This window comes from Enhydra lutris, unplaced genomic scaffold (assembly GCF_002288905.1).
Source record: "Enhydra lutris kenyoni isolate GAN:26980312 unplaced genomic scaffold, ASM228890v2 scaffoldscaffold1, whole genome shotgun sequence".
Lineage (NCBI taxonomy): Eukaryota > Metazoa > Chordata > Mammalia > Carnivora > Mustelidae > Enhydra > Enhydra lutris.
The window spans coordinates 26,556,264-26,574,884 of NW_019154085.1; the positions used below are offsets into that span (position 1 = coordinate 26,556,264).

Sequence of the window (18,621 nt, forward strand, 5' to 3'; positions counted from 1 at the left end):
AGAGAAAGGAGGAAGCAGGCTCCCTGCTGAGCAGAGAGCCCGATGTGGGGCTCAATCCCAGGACCCTGGGATCATGACCTGAGCCGAAGGCAGAGGCTTTAACCCACTGAGCCACCCAGGTGCCCCCTTTACTTCTCTTCTGAATCAAGAGGCTTTATGCAAATCTAACTTCATGAATCATCGATAATTATCATAAAGCTTTATGGCTCCAAAATCATGATACCCACCATGAGACATGAATCACTGTATATCTCTGGTTTTAAGAATCATCCAGAGGCCAGAATTTGGGTTTACTGCCCACCTTTACAAACAAATATTAAAACCTTTTTGGGAGATCATGATACCTCTATTATTAATTTGAAATGATTTCATTTTTCAATTAGCTTGCTTAGAAATGAAAGGCATAATCATAAAGTATGTCAAGCCCCATTCCTAAAAAAGAAATCTTTAATCACAGGCTACACAGTGTTGTCTGGGGCTTAAATGTGCATTATTTCAGGAACAGTTTTTGCATAGGCATGACTGATAACATTAAAAGGCAGAAAGTGATAGTTCCCTTCATATTATCAGCTCCTGGAAAGTATGAAAGTGCATTCTTGAGAAATTAAGGCATCTGGAGACAAAAGACACATGTAGTTTCCTTAGCTTAGAGCTTGCTTTTACTCTTGAAATCCTCCTTCAACTGTTTGACGACAGAAAGGTCCCCTGCTCCGTCAGGCCAGTTGTCGTGATCTGGTAAGTGGAAAAGCTCACGTCAAGCGTAAATCTATTAACCTCTTTCATCATCTTAGTTTCCAGCAGACTCCCTTCTTATTTTCCCTGGTTCACCCCTTTTCTTTTCTCGGCAAGAAAAAAGAAATCATTAGGACAACTGGCAAAGGTCTTGAGAAAATCCTGGTTTTGAATCCCAGCCCTGCCAGGTACTAGCATTTCCAAATTTGGAGAGGTTCCGCCTCCTGAGCCTGTTTTCCTGGGGCGAGGCCGGGGTTGGGGGGTGTGTTGGAATATTCTAACAACATCTGCTCTTCTAAAGTTGTGAAAAGTAAATGTGACGGCCTATGCAGAGTGCTTGGCGTACCGCAGCGGTTCCACACATACTATTTCCTTAGGAACCAGGATGACTTTAAAGCCATGTACTTATTTTGTACCGGGCACACACAGCTGCCTGTCCAGCATCCAGTCCCTCATCCTCTCTTTCCAAGAGCCTCCACCTGCACTGGGGAAATCCATGAGTTTCTGGGGAAGTGGCCCCACTTTGATCTCCAACTGAGCTAAGCCTCGCCTCTGGCTACTGGTTGGGGAGGGCTACACACATCAGCTGGTCCAAAACATAGTAGGTCTCAGAATTCTGCTAGAAATGCTATAAAACATCATTCCCCTCCCTTGTCTCTGTCCAGCAGGCTGGGGAAAAAGAAGCATGGGGTTTTTGGAGGACAGGCAGCTGTTCTGCAACCAGGAGAGTCCGTCTTAAGAGAAAGCCAACACCACAGAAGCAAAAACAGAGGGAAAAGAAAAAAAAAATATTGCCCCCGATGAGCTCAATGAGCGGATAAGTTAAGTCTAGCAGACCGTTCAGTTACGGGCCAATAAATGCCCTTCCTGCTCAGGCCAGTATGAGCTACAGCTAAAAACATCCTATCTGACACAAGGCTTTAAATGTGCATTATCTAATTTAACGCTTCCAACCGTTTACCCAATGAATGCTATAAGTGACCCCGCTTTGCAGAAAGAAAAATGGAAGCCTACAGAAATTAATTCTCCCAAGATCACACAGCTACTGTGTGATCTTCTACTCCAGGACTTGTCACTCCTGGGCTGGTGATTTTCAAGAAAACACAGGACGGAAAGGCTCAGTATTCCCACTTATGGTGAGGTGGGGGCAGAAGTATATTCTTTTTTTTTTTTTTAAGATTTTGTTTATTTGTTAGAAAGAGAGGAGCACAAGCGGGGGGAGCATCAAGCAGATCAGGCAGAGGGAGAAGCAGACTCCCCACTGTGCAGGGAGCCCGATGTGAGACTCCATCCCAGGACCCTGGGATCATGACTTGAGCTGAAGGCAGCTGCTTAACCGACTGAGCCCCCCAGGCATCCCTGGGTGGTGGAGGGAGTATATTCTTGAAAAACTGCTGTAACTGATTTCACCCAAAACTTTTAAAAAATCTCTACACTAATAAATACAGTGTTTGGGGCGCTGGGATGGCTCAGTCGGGTGAGCGTCCGACTCGATTTTGGCTCAGGTCATGATCTCAGGGTCCTGAGATGGAGCCCAGCATTGGGCTCAGCAGGGAGTCTGCCTGGAGATTCTCCCTCTCCCTTCCCCCTGCTCACTCTCTCTAGTATAAATAAATAAAATCTTAAAAAACAAAACAAAGGGGTGCCTGGGTCGCTCAGTGGGTTAAAGCCTCTGCTTTCGGCTCAGGTCATGATCTCAGGGTCCTGGGATCGAGTCCCACATCGGGCTCTCTGCTCAGCAGGGAGCCTGCTTCCTCCTCTCTCTCTGCCTGCCTCTCTGCCTACTTATAATCTCTGTCTGTCAAATAAATAAATAAATATTTAAAACAAAACAAAACAGCGTAGGAATTAATAAGGAAAATCTTTCACTGGTGGCCCAGAGAAGCCGCTATCTGGAGTTCCTTTCCCTTTTCTGAACGAGAATCGACAAATACCCTCAGCGCCGCTGGGGAGGGAAGTGGCCACTTTACTCTCTGAAAACGGTATCGTACAGCACGGAGGCATTTCTGTCTTTCTAACCAGGCGCCTTAAAACCATCGTATCTGGGGCACCTGGGTGGCTCAGCGGGTTAAAGCCTCTGCCTTCGACTCGGGTCATGATCCCAGGGTCCTGGGATCGAGCCCCACATCGGGCTCTCTGCTCAGTGGGGAGCCTGCTTCTCTCTCTCTCTCTCTGCCTGCCTCTCTGCCTACTTGTGAGCTCTGTCAAATAAATAAATGAAATTAAAAAAAAAAACAAACCATGATAGCTTCTGCACATCACCACATTGATGTTACTAGCAAATACTAGTAAATCTAGAAATCTAGACAGGAGGGGGAAATAATAATATTGAAGTCCCATACTTATCATTTATTAAGGCAAAGAAGATCTGAAGCCTGGAGTAGACTGTTAGTACACAAAAGAGTAGGGTGAACCTTGGTCCCTGATATGAAACTGAAATGCACATGCAGGAGTCTAGAGTGGCCCAGTAGGTTAAGTGTCCAACCCCTGGTTTCAGCTCAGGTCTGATCTCAGGGTCGTGAGATGGAGACCTGCTTTGGACTCCATGCTCAGCAAAGACTTTGCTTGAGATTCTCTCTCCTTGTCCTTCTGCCTGCCTCTTCTCCCGTGTTCTCTCTCTCACTGAAATAAATAAACAACTCTTAAAAAAACAAAAAAAAGAAATACACATGCATTACATCAACCACATTTTGATTTGCTAGTAGCCATTTAACACTCTTCAGCAACAGTGTAAATACCTTTGAATTTTATATTCGTGTGCAATGTCTATATTTGGCTGAGACTCATGAAATTACTGATTTTGTATATTAAAAATGGTTGGAGAAGGCATTTGCAAATACCTACTACAGACACTACAGACAAAGGGCTGATATCCAAGATCCATAAAGAACTCCTCAAACTCAACACACACAAAACAGATTATTACGTCAAAAAATGGGCAGAAAACATGAACAGACACTTCTCCAAAGAAGACATACAAATGGCTAACAGACGCATGAAAAAATGTTCATCGTCATTAACCATCAGGGAGATTCAAATCAAAACCACATGGAGATGCCACCTTACACCAGTCAGAATGACAAAAATTAATAAGACAGTAAACAACAAGTGTTAGAGAGGATGTGGAGAAGGGGGAACCCTCTTATACTGTTGGTAGAAATGCAAGTTGATGCAGCCACTTTGGAAAACAGTGTGGAGATTCCTTAAGAAATTAAAAATCGAGCTTCCCTATGACCCTGCAAATGCACTATTGGGTGTTTACCACAAAGATACAGATGTAGTGAAAAGAAGGGCCATCTGTACCCCAACGTTCATAGCAGCAATGGCCATAGTTGCTCAACTGTGGAAAGAGCCAAGATGTCCTTCAACAGACGAACAGATAAAGAAGATATGGTCCATATATACAATGGAATATTATGCCTCCATCAGAAAGGATGAATACCCAGCTTTTGTATCAACATGGACAGGACTGGAAGAGATTATGCTGAGTGAAATAAGTCAAGCAGAGAGAGTCAATTATCATATGGTTTCACTTACTTGTGGAGCATAAGGAATAACACGGAGGACACTGGGAGATGGAGAGGAAAAGTGAGTTGGGGGAAATTAGAGGGGGAGACAAACCACGAGAGACTGTGGGCCCTGAGAAACAAACTGAGGGTTTTGGAGGGAAGTGGGGTGGGGGGTTGGGTGAGCCTGGTGGTGGGTATTAAGGAGGGCACGTATTGCATGGAGCACTGGGTGTGGTGCATAAACAATGAATTATGGATCACTGAAAAAAAATTAAGTTAAATTTAAAAAAAAAGAAAAAAAAAGGTTGAATATAGCAAATTCCTATCGTTTCACTCAATATATACCCCAAAGATAATGTAAAATGGTACCGTAGCACCCTTCCCCACCTAATAGGTCTGAGTCTTCTGCTCAGATATACAACTCACTTATTAGAGGAACAAAGAGGAATTAAATCTTAAAAATACGGCAACCTCTTGCCTCTTTTCTAGCTCCTCCTTATACATATATATTCATGTCAAGAATATTTTTCAAGGTTAAAAATCCACCAACCTATATACACAAGGCAATTTCTTAAAATACATAAATATGTGCTATGATAAAAAATATTTAGATATTTTCTTTGACTGGGAACATTTCCTTTAAAGATGCTTTCAGGAATATAAACATTTTGTACATTTTTTTATGTCCCGTGAGAGAAAACCCTAATCCTTTCTGTAACTGCTTAAAAATTTTTTTAAAACTGGGCCAGCTGCATGGCTCAGTCGGTTAAGCATATGCCTTCAGCTCAGGTCATGATCCCAGGGTCCTGGGATCAAGTCCCGCATCAAGCTCCCTGCTCAGCGGGGAGCCTGCTTCTCTCTCTTCCTCTGCCTGCAGCTCCCCCTCCTTGTGCTCTTTCTCTCTCTCTCTCTCAAATAAATAAATAAAATCTTACAAAAAGAAAGATTTTGAGAACTTGAACCTGAAAAGGCATAAAGTTAGTGATGGACAATTCTACCGTAAGTATCGTTTTTGTAATCTGTAACTTTCACTTAACATCTTTTTTTTTTTTTTAAAGATTTTATTTATTTATTTGACAGAGAGATCACAAGCAGGCAGAGAGGCAGGCAGAGAGAGAGGAGGAAGCAGGCTCCCCTAGAGAGCAGAGAGCCCGATGCGGGGCTCGATCCCAGGACTCTGAGATCATGACCTGAGCCGAAGGCAGTGGCTTAACCCACTGAGCCACCCAGGCGCCCCCCGTTTCACTTTAGAACGCTAGCTGAAGCAGCAAAAATTACTTGTATTGACCTTGACCACTGGAAACAATATCCTTTTTAATATCTAGTGTCATGAACTAGGAACTGCACATCAAGCTTTTCTTCTTCATAGGGAAGTCTGACAGCTGTGAACTGAACTAGTCACTCTCTTCGTGAAATCCATCTGTTACCTGAAAGAACCGCAGCATGGTTATTCACACTGGGGTACTTGGCAGACTTCCCCCACCCCCAAACAAAGGAAGTGAGAATGGCACTTCAAAGGAAAACAACTTTGGTTTTTGTATTTGTTGTCAATGACAAGATCTGAGTATGCAAGTGAAAAGCAGAATTTTGGAACATGAGCTTGACAGTTTCTTAATGTTTCAAGATTTTTCTGAAGAGATCAGTGGTGATATCAACATCAGTCTCATATAACACCTACTACTCATCACATCACATGCCTTCCTTAATGCCCATCACCAGTGACCCCATCTACCACCTCTTTAGCAACCCTCAGTTTGTTTCAAATGGCTAAGAGTTTCTTATGGTTTGTATCCCTCTCTGCTTTCGTCCTGTTTTATATTTCCCTCCATTCCCCTATGATCCAATGTTTTGTTTCTTAACTTCTACATATGAGTGAGATCACATATTTGTCTTTCTCTGATTGACTTATTTTGCTTAGCATAATACCCTCTAGTTCCATCCACGTCATTGCAAATGGCAAGACTTCATTTTTTTTTTTGATGGCTGAGTAATATTCCATTGTGTATGTACACACACACACAGACACCCCCCACATTTCTTTATCCATTCATCTGTTTATGGACATCTGGGTTCTCTCCATATTACGACTATTGTGGACATTGCTGCTATAAACGCCGGGATGCATGTGCCTATTTGGATCATTGTGTTTGCATCCTTTGGATAAATATATACTAGTGTGATTGCTGGGTCATAGGGTAGTATTGTTTCTAAATTTCTGAGGAACCTCCCTACTGTTTCCAGCTTGCATTCCCACCAATAGTGTAAGAGGGTTCCCCTTTCTCCACATCCTCGCCAACATCTGTTGTTTCTTGAGTTGTTAATTTTAGCCATTTCGACTGGTGTGAGGTGGTATCTCATTGTGGTTTTGATTGGTATTTCCCAGATGGCTAGCGACGTTGAACATTTTTTCATATGTCTGTTAGCCATTTGTAGGTCTTCTTTGGAGAAGTGTCTGTTCATGTCTTCTGCCCATTTTTTGACAAGATCGTCTGTTTTGCGTGTGCTGAGTTTGATAAGTTCTTCATAGACTTTGGATACCAGCCCTTTATCTGATACATAGTTTGCAAATACCTTCCTCAAATCTGTTGGTTGTCTTTTAGTTTTGTCAATTGTTTTCTTCGCTGTGCTAAAGCTTTTTATTTTAATGTAGTCCCAGTAGTTCATTTCTGAGTGAACTTTTTTATTCTCTTGCCTTTGAAGACGCGTCTAGCAAGATGTTGCTGCAGCCGAGGTTGAAGAGGTCGCTGCCTGTGTTCTCCTCTAGGATTTTGGTGGATTCCTGTCTCACTTTGAGGTTTTTTATCCATTTTGAGTTTATCTTTGTGTATATATAAGGAAATGGCCTGGTTTCATTCTTCTGCATGTGGCTGCTCAATTTTCCTAGCACCATTTATTGAAGAGACTGTCTTTTTTCCTGCTTTGTGAAAGATTAGTTGGCCATAGAGTTGAGGTCCATTTCCGGGTTCTCTAATCTGTTCCACTGAACTATATGTCTGTTTTTGTCCCAGTACCATACTGTCTTGATGATTACAGCTTTGTAAAACAGCTTGAAGTCCAGAATTGTGATGCCATCTGCTTTGGTTTTCTTTTTCAACATTCCTTTGGCAATTTGGGGTGTTTTTTTATTCCATACAAATGTTAGGATTATTTGTGCCAGTTCTGTGAAAAAAAGTTGATGATATTTTGATAGGGATTCCATTGATTATGTAGCTTGCTCTAGGTAGCATGGGCATTTTAACAATATTTGTTCTTCTAATCCGTGAGCATGGAACATTTTGCCACTTCTTTGTGTCTTCCTCAATTTTTTTTTCATGAGTATTCTATAGTTTTCTGAATACAGACCCTTTGCCTCTTTACTTAGGTTTACTCTTAGGTATCTTACAGTTTGGGGTGCAGTTGGAAATGGGATCAACTCCTTAACTTCTTTCTTCTGTCTCATTGTTGGTGTACAGAAATGCAACTGATTCTTGTGCTTTGATTTTATATCCTACCACTTTACTGAATTCCTGTATGAGTTCTAGCAGTTTTGGAGTGGAGTCTTTTGGGTTTTCTACACAGAATATCATGTCATCTGCAAAGAGTGAGAGTTTGACGACTTCTTTGCCAATTCTGATGCCTTTTATTTTTTGTTGTGTGATTGCTGAGGCTAGGACTTTTAGTACTATGTTGAACAGCAGTGGTGAGCGTGGACATCCATGTCCTGTTCCTGACCCTAGGGGACAAGCTCTCAGTTTTCCTCCACTGAGAATGATATTTGCTGTGGGCTTTTCATTTATGGCTTTTATAATATTGAGGAATGCACCCTCTATCCCTACATTGTAAAGAGTTTTGATCAAGAAAGGATGCTTTACTCAAAAAAAAAAAAAATGCTGATTTTTTTTGTCAAATGCCATTTCTGCATCTATTGACAGGATCATATGGTTCTAGTCCTTTCTTTTATTTATGTAGTGTTATCACATTGATTTGCGGGTGTTGAACCAACCTTGTAGCCCAGGAATAAATCCCACTTGGTCATGGTGACTGATCCTTTTAATGTACTGCTGGATCCTATTGGCTAGTCTTTTGGTGAGAATTTCTGCATCCATGTTCATCAGGGATATTGGTCAGTAGTTCTCCTTTTTGATGGGGTCTTTGTCTGGCTTTGGGATCAAGGTAATGCTGGCCTCAAAGAAGGAGTTTGGAAGTGTTCCTTCCATCTCAAGTTATTGAAACAGCTTCAGAAGAATATGCATTAATTCTTTTTAACTGTTTGGTAGAATTTCCCTGAGAAGCCATCTGGCCCTGGGCTCTTGTTTGTTGAGAGATTTTTGATTACTGCTTCAATTTCCTTGCTGGTTATGGGTCTGCTCAGGTTTTTTATTTCTTCCTGGTTCAGTTTTGGTAGTTTATATGTCTCTAGGAATGCATCCATTTCTCCCAGATTGTCTAATTTGTTGACCTATAGTTGCTCATAATATATTCTTATAATTGTTTGTATTTCCTGGGTATTGGTTGTGATCTCTCCTCTTTCATTCATGATTTTATTTATTTGGGTCATTTTTCTTTTTGATAAGTCTGGCCAGGGTTTTATCAATCTTATTAATTCTTTCAAAGAACCAGCTCCTAGTTTTGTTGATCTGTTCTACTGTTCCTTTGAAGTCTATTTCATTGATTTCTGTTATAATCTTTATTATTTCTCTTCTGCTGGGCTTAGGCTTTATTTGTTGGTTTTTCTCCAGCTAATTTAGGTGTAAGGTTAGGTTGTATACTTGAGACCTTTCTTGTTTCTTGAAAAAGGCCTGTAGTGCTATATACTTCCCTCTTAGAACTACCTTCGCTACAACCCAAAGATTTTGAACAGTTGTGTTTTCATTTTCATTTGTTTCCATGATTTTTTAAAGTCTTCTTCAATTTCCTGGTTGACCCATTCATTCTTTAGTAGGATGCTCTTTAGCCTCCATGTCTTTGAGTTCTTTTCAAATTTCCACTTGTGATTAAGTTCCACTTTCAAAGCATTGGGTCTGAAAATATGCATGGAATGACCCCTACCTTCGGTACTGGTTGAATCCTGATTTGTGATCCAGTATGTGATCTATTCTGGGGAATGTTCCATGAGCACTTGGGAAGAATGTATATTCTGTTGCTTTAAGATGGAATGTTTTGAATAGATCTGTGAGGTCCAGCTGGTTTAGTGTGTCATTCATACCCTTGTTTCCTTGTTTATCTTCTGCTTGGATATCTGTCCATTACAGTGAGGGGGGCATTAATATCCCCTACTATTATTATTGATGTGTTTCTTTGATTTTGTTATTAATTGGCTTATATAATTGGCTGCTCCCATGTAGGGGCATAAATGTTTACAATTGTTAGATCTTCTTATTGGATAGACCCTTTAATTATAATATAGCATCCTTCCTCATCTTTTATTACAGTCTTCAGTTTAAACTCTACTTTGTCTGATATAAGGATTGCCACCCCAGCTTTCTTTTGATGTTCATTAGCACAATGAATGACTTTCCAGCCCTCACTTTAAATCTGGAGGAGTCTTTGGGTATAAAATGACTCTCCTGCTGATAGCATATCAACGGGTCTTGCTTTTTTATCCAATCTGATACGCTGTGTCTTTTGTTTCGGGCATTTAGCCCATTTACAGAGTAACCATGGAAATATATCAATTTAGTGCTATTGTATTACCTATAAAGTCACTGTTTTTGTATATTGATTCTGTTCCTTTCTGGTCCATGTCACCTTTAAGCTCTCTTGATGTTTAAAAGATCCCCTTTAATATTTCTTGCAGGGCTGGTTTGGTGATCACAAATTCTTTTAGTTTCTGTTTTTCCTGGAAGCTTTTTATCTTTCCTTCTATTTTGAATGACATCCTTGTTGAAAAAAATATTCTTGACTGCATGTTCTTCTCATTTAGCACCCTAAATGTATCATTCCAATCCTTTCTGGCCTGCCAGTTCTCTGTGGATAGGTCTGCTGCTCATCTAATGTTTCTACCCTTGTAGGTTATGAACCTCTTGTCTGGGGCTGCTTTCAGGACATTTTTTGTCTCTGAGATGTGCGAGATTCACTGTTATATACTGAGGTGTTGATCTATTTCTATGATTTTGAAGGGGCTTCCCTGTGTCTGCCGGACTTGAATGTGTGTTTCCTTCCCCAGATTAGGGAAGTTCTCAGCTATAATTTGCTCCAATATACCTTCTGCACCCTCCTCCCTTTCCTCTTCTTCTGAGATCCCAACTATTTTTTTTTTTTTAAATATGGAACGCTTCACGAATTTGCGTGTCATCCTTGCACAGGGGCCATGCTAATCTTCTCTGCATCGTTCCAATTTTAGTATATGTGCTGCCGAAGCGAGCACGAGATCCCAACTATTCTAATATTGTTTTCCTTTATGGTATCACTTATCTCTCAAATTCTCCCCCACGTGATCCAGTAGTTGTTTATCTCTCTTTTTTGCAGCTTGTTTATTCCCTATCATTTTGTCTTCTGTATCACTAATTCTCTCTTCTGCCTCATTTATCCTACCTAAAAAATTTAGCCTCCATTTTTTATTGCATGTCATTAATAGCGTTTTTTATTTTTGACTTATTAGATTTTAGACTCCTTTTTTCTCCAGAAAGGGATTCTCTCGTGTCTTCTATGCTTTTTTCAAGCCCAATTAGTATAATCGTTATTTTGAACTCTAGCTCTGACATCTTACTTATTATATCCATACTGATTAGGTTCTTGGTGGTCAGTACTGCCTCTTATTCTCTTTTTGGAGCTGAGTTTTTCTGTCTTGTCATTCCTGCAGAAAGTGTTCACTTTTCTATTTGTAGAATCTAGCAAGTCTTTTCATAGATCTCTACTCGAGTTCGCAGGTGTTCAGAATGAGAAGGGCTCCTACTTCTCACCATCTTGGACTCCTCACAAATGTGATCTTTTGATACTGTATAATGGATTATGTGTCAACATCTAGAAGATCTCCATAACTCGGTGGACCAGTTTTCCCCAAAAGAACAATAACTTATGTCACAAAATCATGTTTGGGTGAAAGATCTAATCAAAGTGCAAGAAACACTAGTGGGTTTTAATGTAACAGAGTACGAAAGATTCACGGACATGGTTTGAGGTCAATCCACATTGCAACCCATCTTTAAGAAACAGCCACTTGTCAAATATCAAAGAAGAAAATCCACAATTATCTAAGAAGACCATGAAAACGCTCCTCCCTTTTCCATCTGTACATGTACATGAAACTGGATTTCTTCATATGCTTTAAACAAAACAAAATATAGCAACATATGGAATGCAGACACAGATGTGAGCATCCAGCTGTATTTTGTTAAGCCATACATGAATGAGAGTTAGAAAAGTGTAAAGCAAATGCAAAAAAAATGGTTTTCTTTTGCTTTTTAAAGTATAGCAACTTTTTACTAAAAATATTAACACGTAATGTCTTTATTACTATTATTTTAACTGAACTGATAAATATTAAACTTCTCAATTTTGATTTCTATACAGTTAATAGAGATAATATAGTTCACATAAACAAAGGGAGTGTTCTGTCCAAAATAAAAATATAATCATATCACCTCCTTGATTAAAATCTTTTAAAACCCCTCTTAGTTTTCAGAATAGAAATCCAAACACCTCACTTAAAATGGCTCATCAAATGTCTGATTTAACAGTATCTTCCCAAAACTTAATATGCAAAACTATTTTACTTCAGGAATTCTAGAAAGTTACTCCTGACAAAAGAGTGCACATCTGTGTTCAGGGATGTTCACTACAGAATTACCACAATATCAGAAATATAAATGGAATCTAAACATGCAACAGTAGAATCTAATTAAACATATCATGGTATAGTCATAGGCAAGTTGTAGAAAAACACATACAGTAGAATCCCAATCTGTAAGAAGGTTGGTAAATATGGGTCTTTGGGGGTGTGCCTAGTAAATTTCTGGAATGAAAGACATCAAAATGCCAATGAAAGCTAGTTTAGAAATTAGAAACCTTTTTCTTTGAAGAGTTTAACGGTTTTGCTTTTACATTTAGCACTTCAATATATGTGAAAATTATTTTATATGTGATATGAGATAAGAGGCCTAATTTCTTTCTAATTAAACAGCCAATTGCCATAAGACTTATGTTAAATGGTCAATCCTTTCCTCGCAGACTTGAAATGCTACTTTTATCCTATTAAACTCCTTATATACACATGGTACTGATAAAGGAGGAAATTCTGTTCCACTAAATTTATTCTGTTCCAGTGTCAGCACCAGATACCCTAAATAAATATGATATTTATAATATGTTTTGATATTGGGAAGGTCAAATCCCCCGCATTATTCTTTTTCAAAACACTTTTGGCTGCTTTTGCATTAATATTTCTCTAGATGAACTTTAGAATCAGTGTGTTTAATTCCAAAACTATATTAAATGTATGCATTAGTTTAGGGAAACTTGATATTACTTATTTTTATTATTTATTATTATTATTTTTTAAAATTTTATTTATTTATTTGAGAGAGAAAGAGTGAGAGAGAGCATGAGAGAGGGGAAGATCAGAGGGAGAAGCAGACTCCCCAAAGAGCTGGGAGCCCAATGTGGAACTCGATCCTGAAGTCTGGGATCATGACCTGAGCCGAAGGCAGTCGCTCAACCAACTGAGCCACCCAGGCACCCTATTATTTATTATTCTTTTTTATTAAAGTACAGTTGACACTCAGCATTATATTAGTTTCAAGCATATAACATAGTATCTCACAACTCTATGTTATGCTACACTCAGCAGAAGTGTAGCTACCCTCTGTCATCAAAAAAAGGGAACCATGATTTTAATAAAATTGATTCTCTCTATTGAGGATTATGACATGCTTCTATTTATTCTTTCTTCCTGTTCTTCAGGAATAAATTTCTTGTTGTTTAGAGCTAAGTTTATACCATGTAGTTCCATTTTTATTATTATTATAGAAACAATATCCTTTTTCCATTGTATTTTAAGACTGATACTGCTGGCCTTTAAGAAAGCTACTGATTTCTATATACTTAAATCTGGTCACCTTCCAGAAACCAAGTATGGAACTTCACATAGTTCTGGAAGTGAAGTACGGAACTTCACCTGACTTGGCTTAGGATCCCGTGTACCAACAAAGGCCATGTGATAAAATAATATAGCTGAAAAGTGCAATGAAATAAAACCAGGCTGTTCTTCATTCACACTGCATTCAGTTCTGGATAAAGAGAGCTGTGAGTATGTAAGGCACAGAGCCAGAAAGTATAGGGGAAATGGGCTGGTGGCAATAGGACCACTCATCTCTGTCAGCCTCTATCATCTATCAGATTGTGTAAAAAGGACACCAGATGTCACAGTATTACAAAGTATAAAAGAAAGCAATTGGAATCAATGTTAGAAATATACATTACCTCCTCAGGAACTCCCAACTCGCTTAGCTGGGATTCTCTTAAAGAACCCTCCAAATAAGTTTTTTCCCAACGGACCATAGTTTTCAATAGCAATCGGGGAATAAATGGTTCCCTGTGTTTAAGAATAAAAAAAGAACAAAATGAAGTACATAAAACTAAATTTTAAAATCACAAAGACATCAAGGCAGTCATCAACCAACACCAAAACAGTGGCTTAATAGAAAAGTCAACATTTCTAATATTAATTTTTCTCAATATCATCAAGGAAGTACAGTTAACCACGATTACAAGTGGATTATATGAATGTTCATCTTGTGAACTCTTCTCCCTGAATAACCAGCTAAGCCCTGTATTTTTCCTGAAAAGATGTGTTCTCTAAAAACATAATTCAAAGAAAAGATCAGAGAGGCACTTAAGTGGGAAAAGGGGGATAGAGGAGTCTATTCTGTTTTCCACCAGGCTTCTCTGACTTGTAACAGAAGCCTGGGCTGTGGTTATGTGAGACATGGAAAATACAATGGTTTCATGGGTTTTCATTATGGTAAAGCCACAGATAAAATATTGAATCCAATATAAATAAATAAAATTTCAATTGTTTGGGAATTCTTTGATTTGGCTTTTACTAGTTTTCAAGTATGTTCCCGAGACATTTTCTCTTCACTTCGAATCAGTCTTTAACTTGAATTACACCTTAGTTTTTTCTCTCTCTCCTAAAGAAGCATTAATGATAAACCAAGAAATAACAACATAATCTGACAAATAATCGTTCTCTAAAGCAGAGGTTCTCAATCTTCATTGTGCATTTGAATTTCCTAGGTGGCTTTTAAAAATACCAACACCTCAACTCCAGAGCAGGGAATCAAGCTTACCTTTCAATATTTTTTAAACGTTTCCTAGATAATTCTAAGATACTGTCAAGACTGAGAATCATTGGCTTCCTTTCACCTGCTTGACAGTCTAGTCGTAAATCGAAGCCTAAGTCTCTCCAATTTTACCTATTTTTAAAAGCCTGTGTTTCCTAGTATGCATGCATATGAACAAATACCTCCATCGACAACACAAAGTGAATCAGAAAAGCACAATTTGTCAACAGCGTTCGTATGGAACGTTTACCTACAGGGGCAACACAGTTGATCCTTACTCCACTGCTAGCCCATTCCACAGCCAAGGACTTGGTGAGGTTGTAAACCCCTGCTCTAGCGGCTCCAGAATGCCTTTAAAAGACAAAGCATAACAATTCCAATCAGCTTCCACAGAATGTTTCTCTCGTTAACTCAAGTGACAGGTATGTCAGTGGCCTGTCAGATCCCCACAGATATGTTCTTGTTGAGCTGTTTTTTGGAGTCTTTGTATGAACAGTGGGAAAGAACTGGGTCCTTTAACAGTAAAGCCAAAACACAGGTATCTGATAGTCAATTGTGTGTGACCAGCCCACACAAGATCCTTCAAAAACTCCATGACCATAAGAGAAATATTTTGAAGATCTTTTATTATGTAGAAAAATTAACAGATTGGTTATTTTGGGAGTTACAAGTGTGGTTATCTTTTAAATCAATTTTAGATGACAAGGCATAAGAAATTCATATATTGGGCTAAAAATAGTATCAGTAGACTTTCTAAACACACCCAAATTTAAGTAAATTTTAATATATTTTCAGATAGAAAGTTCAAAATAGTTAGGTCTGCATGGATATGGCGTCTTATGCACATGGTACACTGTGGCTTGGAATTTCTAATTATAAGGTCCTCTGACCTTAAAACATCCTCTGACCAAGTATGTCAAATCTGGGGGCATATCCACTTCTCACTAGAGAGGACCTACAGAGCCCAACCTCTTTGGAGAAAACCCATCTCTGTCCCAGTGTTGGCCACAGTAACCTTAGTGGGACTCCAGGCAGAAGACAACCACTTTGTCAGAATTACCCAAGCGATCCCATCACCATCAGGTATGGCCACAACGTCTGTAGCTACTGCATCCAGCAGTCCTGGGTCTATCTATAGGACATGTTCCCTTGCCCTGCCTACCACCCCCAATGCTAAGAGCGGCCCAAAATCAACACTCAGCTGGAAGGATAATGGAAATTTCCAGGCCTCTCCACAACGCCAGAAGTAAGAGGCAGGGGCAGGAATAAACATGCTTACGTAGAAATGCAATCAAGCCCTGGGTCTTTTCTGTGAGGGGGACCTAGAGGTGTTTGTCCCCTTGCACTCAGTGCCCTGATCACCAGGGCCACCACATGAGGTCCTGCCTCTCATCATAGGAAAAACCTCAGCAGTTATGTTGACCCCCTGAAGAAGAAGCAAGTGGCAGACGTTCAGAAGCTGGTGTAACTGCCCAAGAGAGACAGCCACTAGAACTGAGAGACAGGTGGAAAACCAGAGACAGAAGTTACTGAATTTCAGCATCTGAACCAGTTTGTTATACGTAAGCAAGAGTCAGATACAGGGCAACAGAATATGCCACTCCAAAATATGACAGTAGGAACTCAGGACATGCCACCCAAAATACACAGCTTTGAAATATTATTTTGAGCTGTAGGCACTTGAAAAATAGCAAATACAGGGAGAAGCTTTCTCTGAACTCCCCTTATCTGCCTAAATATAGACTGGGTTCCCCCCAAAGGAGCTCGATTACCATAAATCCCCTCCCCAAGGGTTTCATCACCCAGGGAAGACTGCCTGCGGTCACAGTTGTATAAAGACTAGAAGTTGACATCACACCCAGACACACTCTGTCACAAGCTACCATACCTCCCACCTATTTTTCTAAGGGGCCCACACATCTTTTATAAAAACCATTTACTCTCCTCTACAAGGCCTCCATCTTTCCTCCCCTGTCTTTACTGAGATAGTGGTTCAGTCTGAGCTCTAAGCCACTCTTGGAAGCTACTCATTTCTCCCTGGGTATCTCCCGCATACACATGATTTAAACATATGAATAAAGTTGTTTTTCTTGTTAATTTGTCTCTTATTGCAGGGGTCTCTACTAAGAACTCAGAACACTAGAGGGAAAATTCTTTTTCCTCCCCTACACAGTTTTCTCAAGCTTCACAGATGAAGAGAAGGACATTCAGTAGAAACTTAACACAAACATAACAACATGTTGAGATTACATTTCCATACTCAACGATCTACCAGAGAAGGTGACAGAAAAGGGTGTGACGTCAGAAGTGAAACTGCTGATGGATGTCAAGGGCATCTGCAACAGGGGAGCCTGAGGCCCATGCTCTCCATCCTTTCCAGTTAAGGAGAGAAGGATGCAGTTTTCCTCCATGATATTCAGATCTCATAAAAGTGATACAAGGACTGAAAGAAGTTACTCTGGATCCCAAAACAGCACATCCTAATCTGCTTCTCTCTGAGGATAAACAACAACAACAAACACCAAAACCCAGAAAAAACTTTGACAACTGTGAAGAAAAAAGCAGAGAGTTCATTCAAATCCAGAGAGACTTAGAGTTTATCCAGTCCTGTGTTCTGAAAGACTTGATTCTGGTGGGCATTCCTGGGAGGTCCAGGTGGATGAGATGCCTGAATGGGCCATGGCGGTTTGTGAAGATTCCCTTTCCAGGAAGAGAAAGTGGTTCCCATTGGAACAAAACAGATACTGGACAATTCAGCTTCGGAGTGATGACTATGTCACATTAAGTTCTGCCTTAGTCACTCTTCTTCTAAAGGAAAACCCCAGAGGGACAGACATTTAGTTGAACTATGAGTTGACTGAGATTATATGTTACCATTTCCATGACAGGTCTCACAGCTGTTCTTTCAATGACCAATTATCTGAAGGATGAAGGCCTCGTTTCTATATCAGATATGATTTAAAATCTCTTACAATCTATACTGGAACAGACTGTGAGTGATAAACTGTCTTGAAGGTTCTCACAATGCCTCACTGTCTTCCTCTAATTTATAATAGGAAGCAGAAGGATGCATGACTCTCAATGAATATAGCACCAACCAATTTTTTTCAATGCTTCTACAACTTAAATACATAATACCATACAGTATACACTCTTTTTCATCAGGCTTCTTTCACTCAGAATAATTATTTTGAGGGAGGAGAAAAGATGGTAGAGTAGGGAACCCTATTTTAACCGGTCCCCTGAATTGAGCTGGCTATCTACCAGATCATTCTGAACACCCAAGAAATCACCCTCGGATGGAAGAAGATATATCTGGATCTCTACAAACAGCTTATCTGCAGTGGATGGTCTCGAGGTATGAAGTGGGAAGCCGTGATTCTGCAGGCAGATACCGGAAGATAAACGGATGGGGGAGGAAACCTCCATAATCTTGAACCAGGAAGGCAAAAGCCTCCCACACTGGGGACCAAGTACCGACTCACAGACTGGTAGCCACGGGGGACATTAGGGCAGCCTACCAGACTGAAACCTGGAGCTAGAGGGGTACATGTGTGAACTGGGGCACAGCTTGTGGTTTTAGAAGCACAATGGGCAGAGAGTCTGGCCCTGGGAGTGAGGGCTGGGAGTGCTGCTGTGCAGCCTGCGATGCAGGACGCTGCAGTTTTTAGCAGCACAGACAGAAAGAGAGACAGTGTGGCCTGGAGAGCTCAGTGAAGAGCAGACTGCAATCTCATTGTTCTGGGACAAAGGTTTGGATATGGTCACTTCTGTTCTGACTTTCAGAAGAGACGCATAAAGCCACCAGAGAACCAAAGCCCCTCTTCCCCCAAACCAGCTTTCACTGAGCCCATCTCCCTACCCCAACAGGGGGCAGGGCAACTCTGCCCAAACAGGGTTGCCTCAGTAAGAGTGCAGCAGGCCCCTACCCCAGAAGATAGGCTGGAAGAACAAGAAGCGGACAACCCTAAGTTCCCTATAAAGCCGTGCATCTTGCTTGGGTTGTGGTCATTAATTTGTACTCTGTAGATTCCCTCAACCATCCCTCAAAAGAATGACTAAGAGAAGGAACCCCCAACAAAGGAAAGAATCAGAGAATATGGCCTCTGCCAAAGAAC

The 18,621-nt window shown here is 40.2% G+C and overlaps 1 protein-coding gene across 1 annotated transcript in view; it reads right to left on the reverse strand.

Moving 5' to 3' along the window:
* Positions 1-376: 376 nt before the first annotated feature.
* LOC111144091 (peroxisomal trans-2-enoyl-CoA reductase) overlaps positions 377-18,621 on the reverse strand; it is a 40,952-nt gene continuing 22,707 nt past the window's right edge. The window contains 3 exon segments of the mRNA XM_022498206.1: positions 377-732; positions 13,641-13,752; positions 14,758-14,854. Coding sequence (XP_022353914.1) covers positions 13,645-13,752; positions 14,758-14,854 — 205 coding nt within the window. The 3' untranslated portion in view covers positions 377-732; positions 13,641-13,644.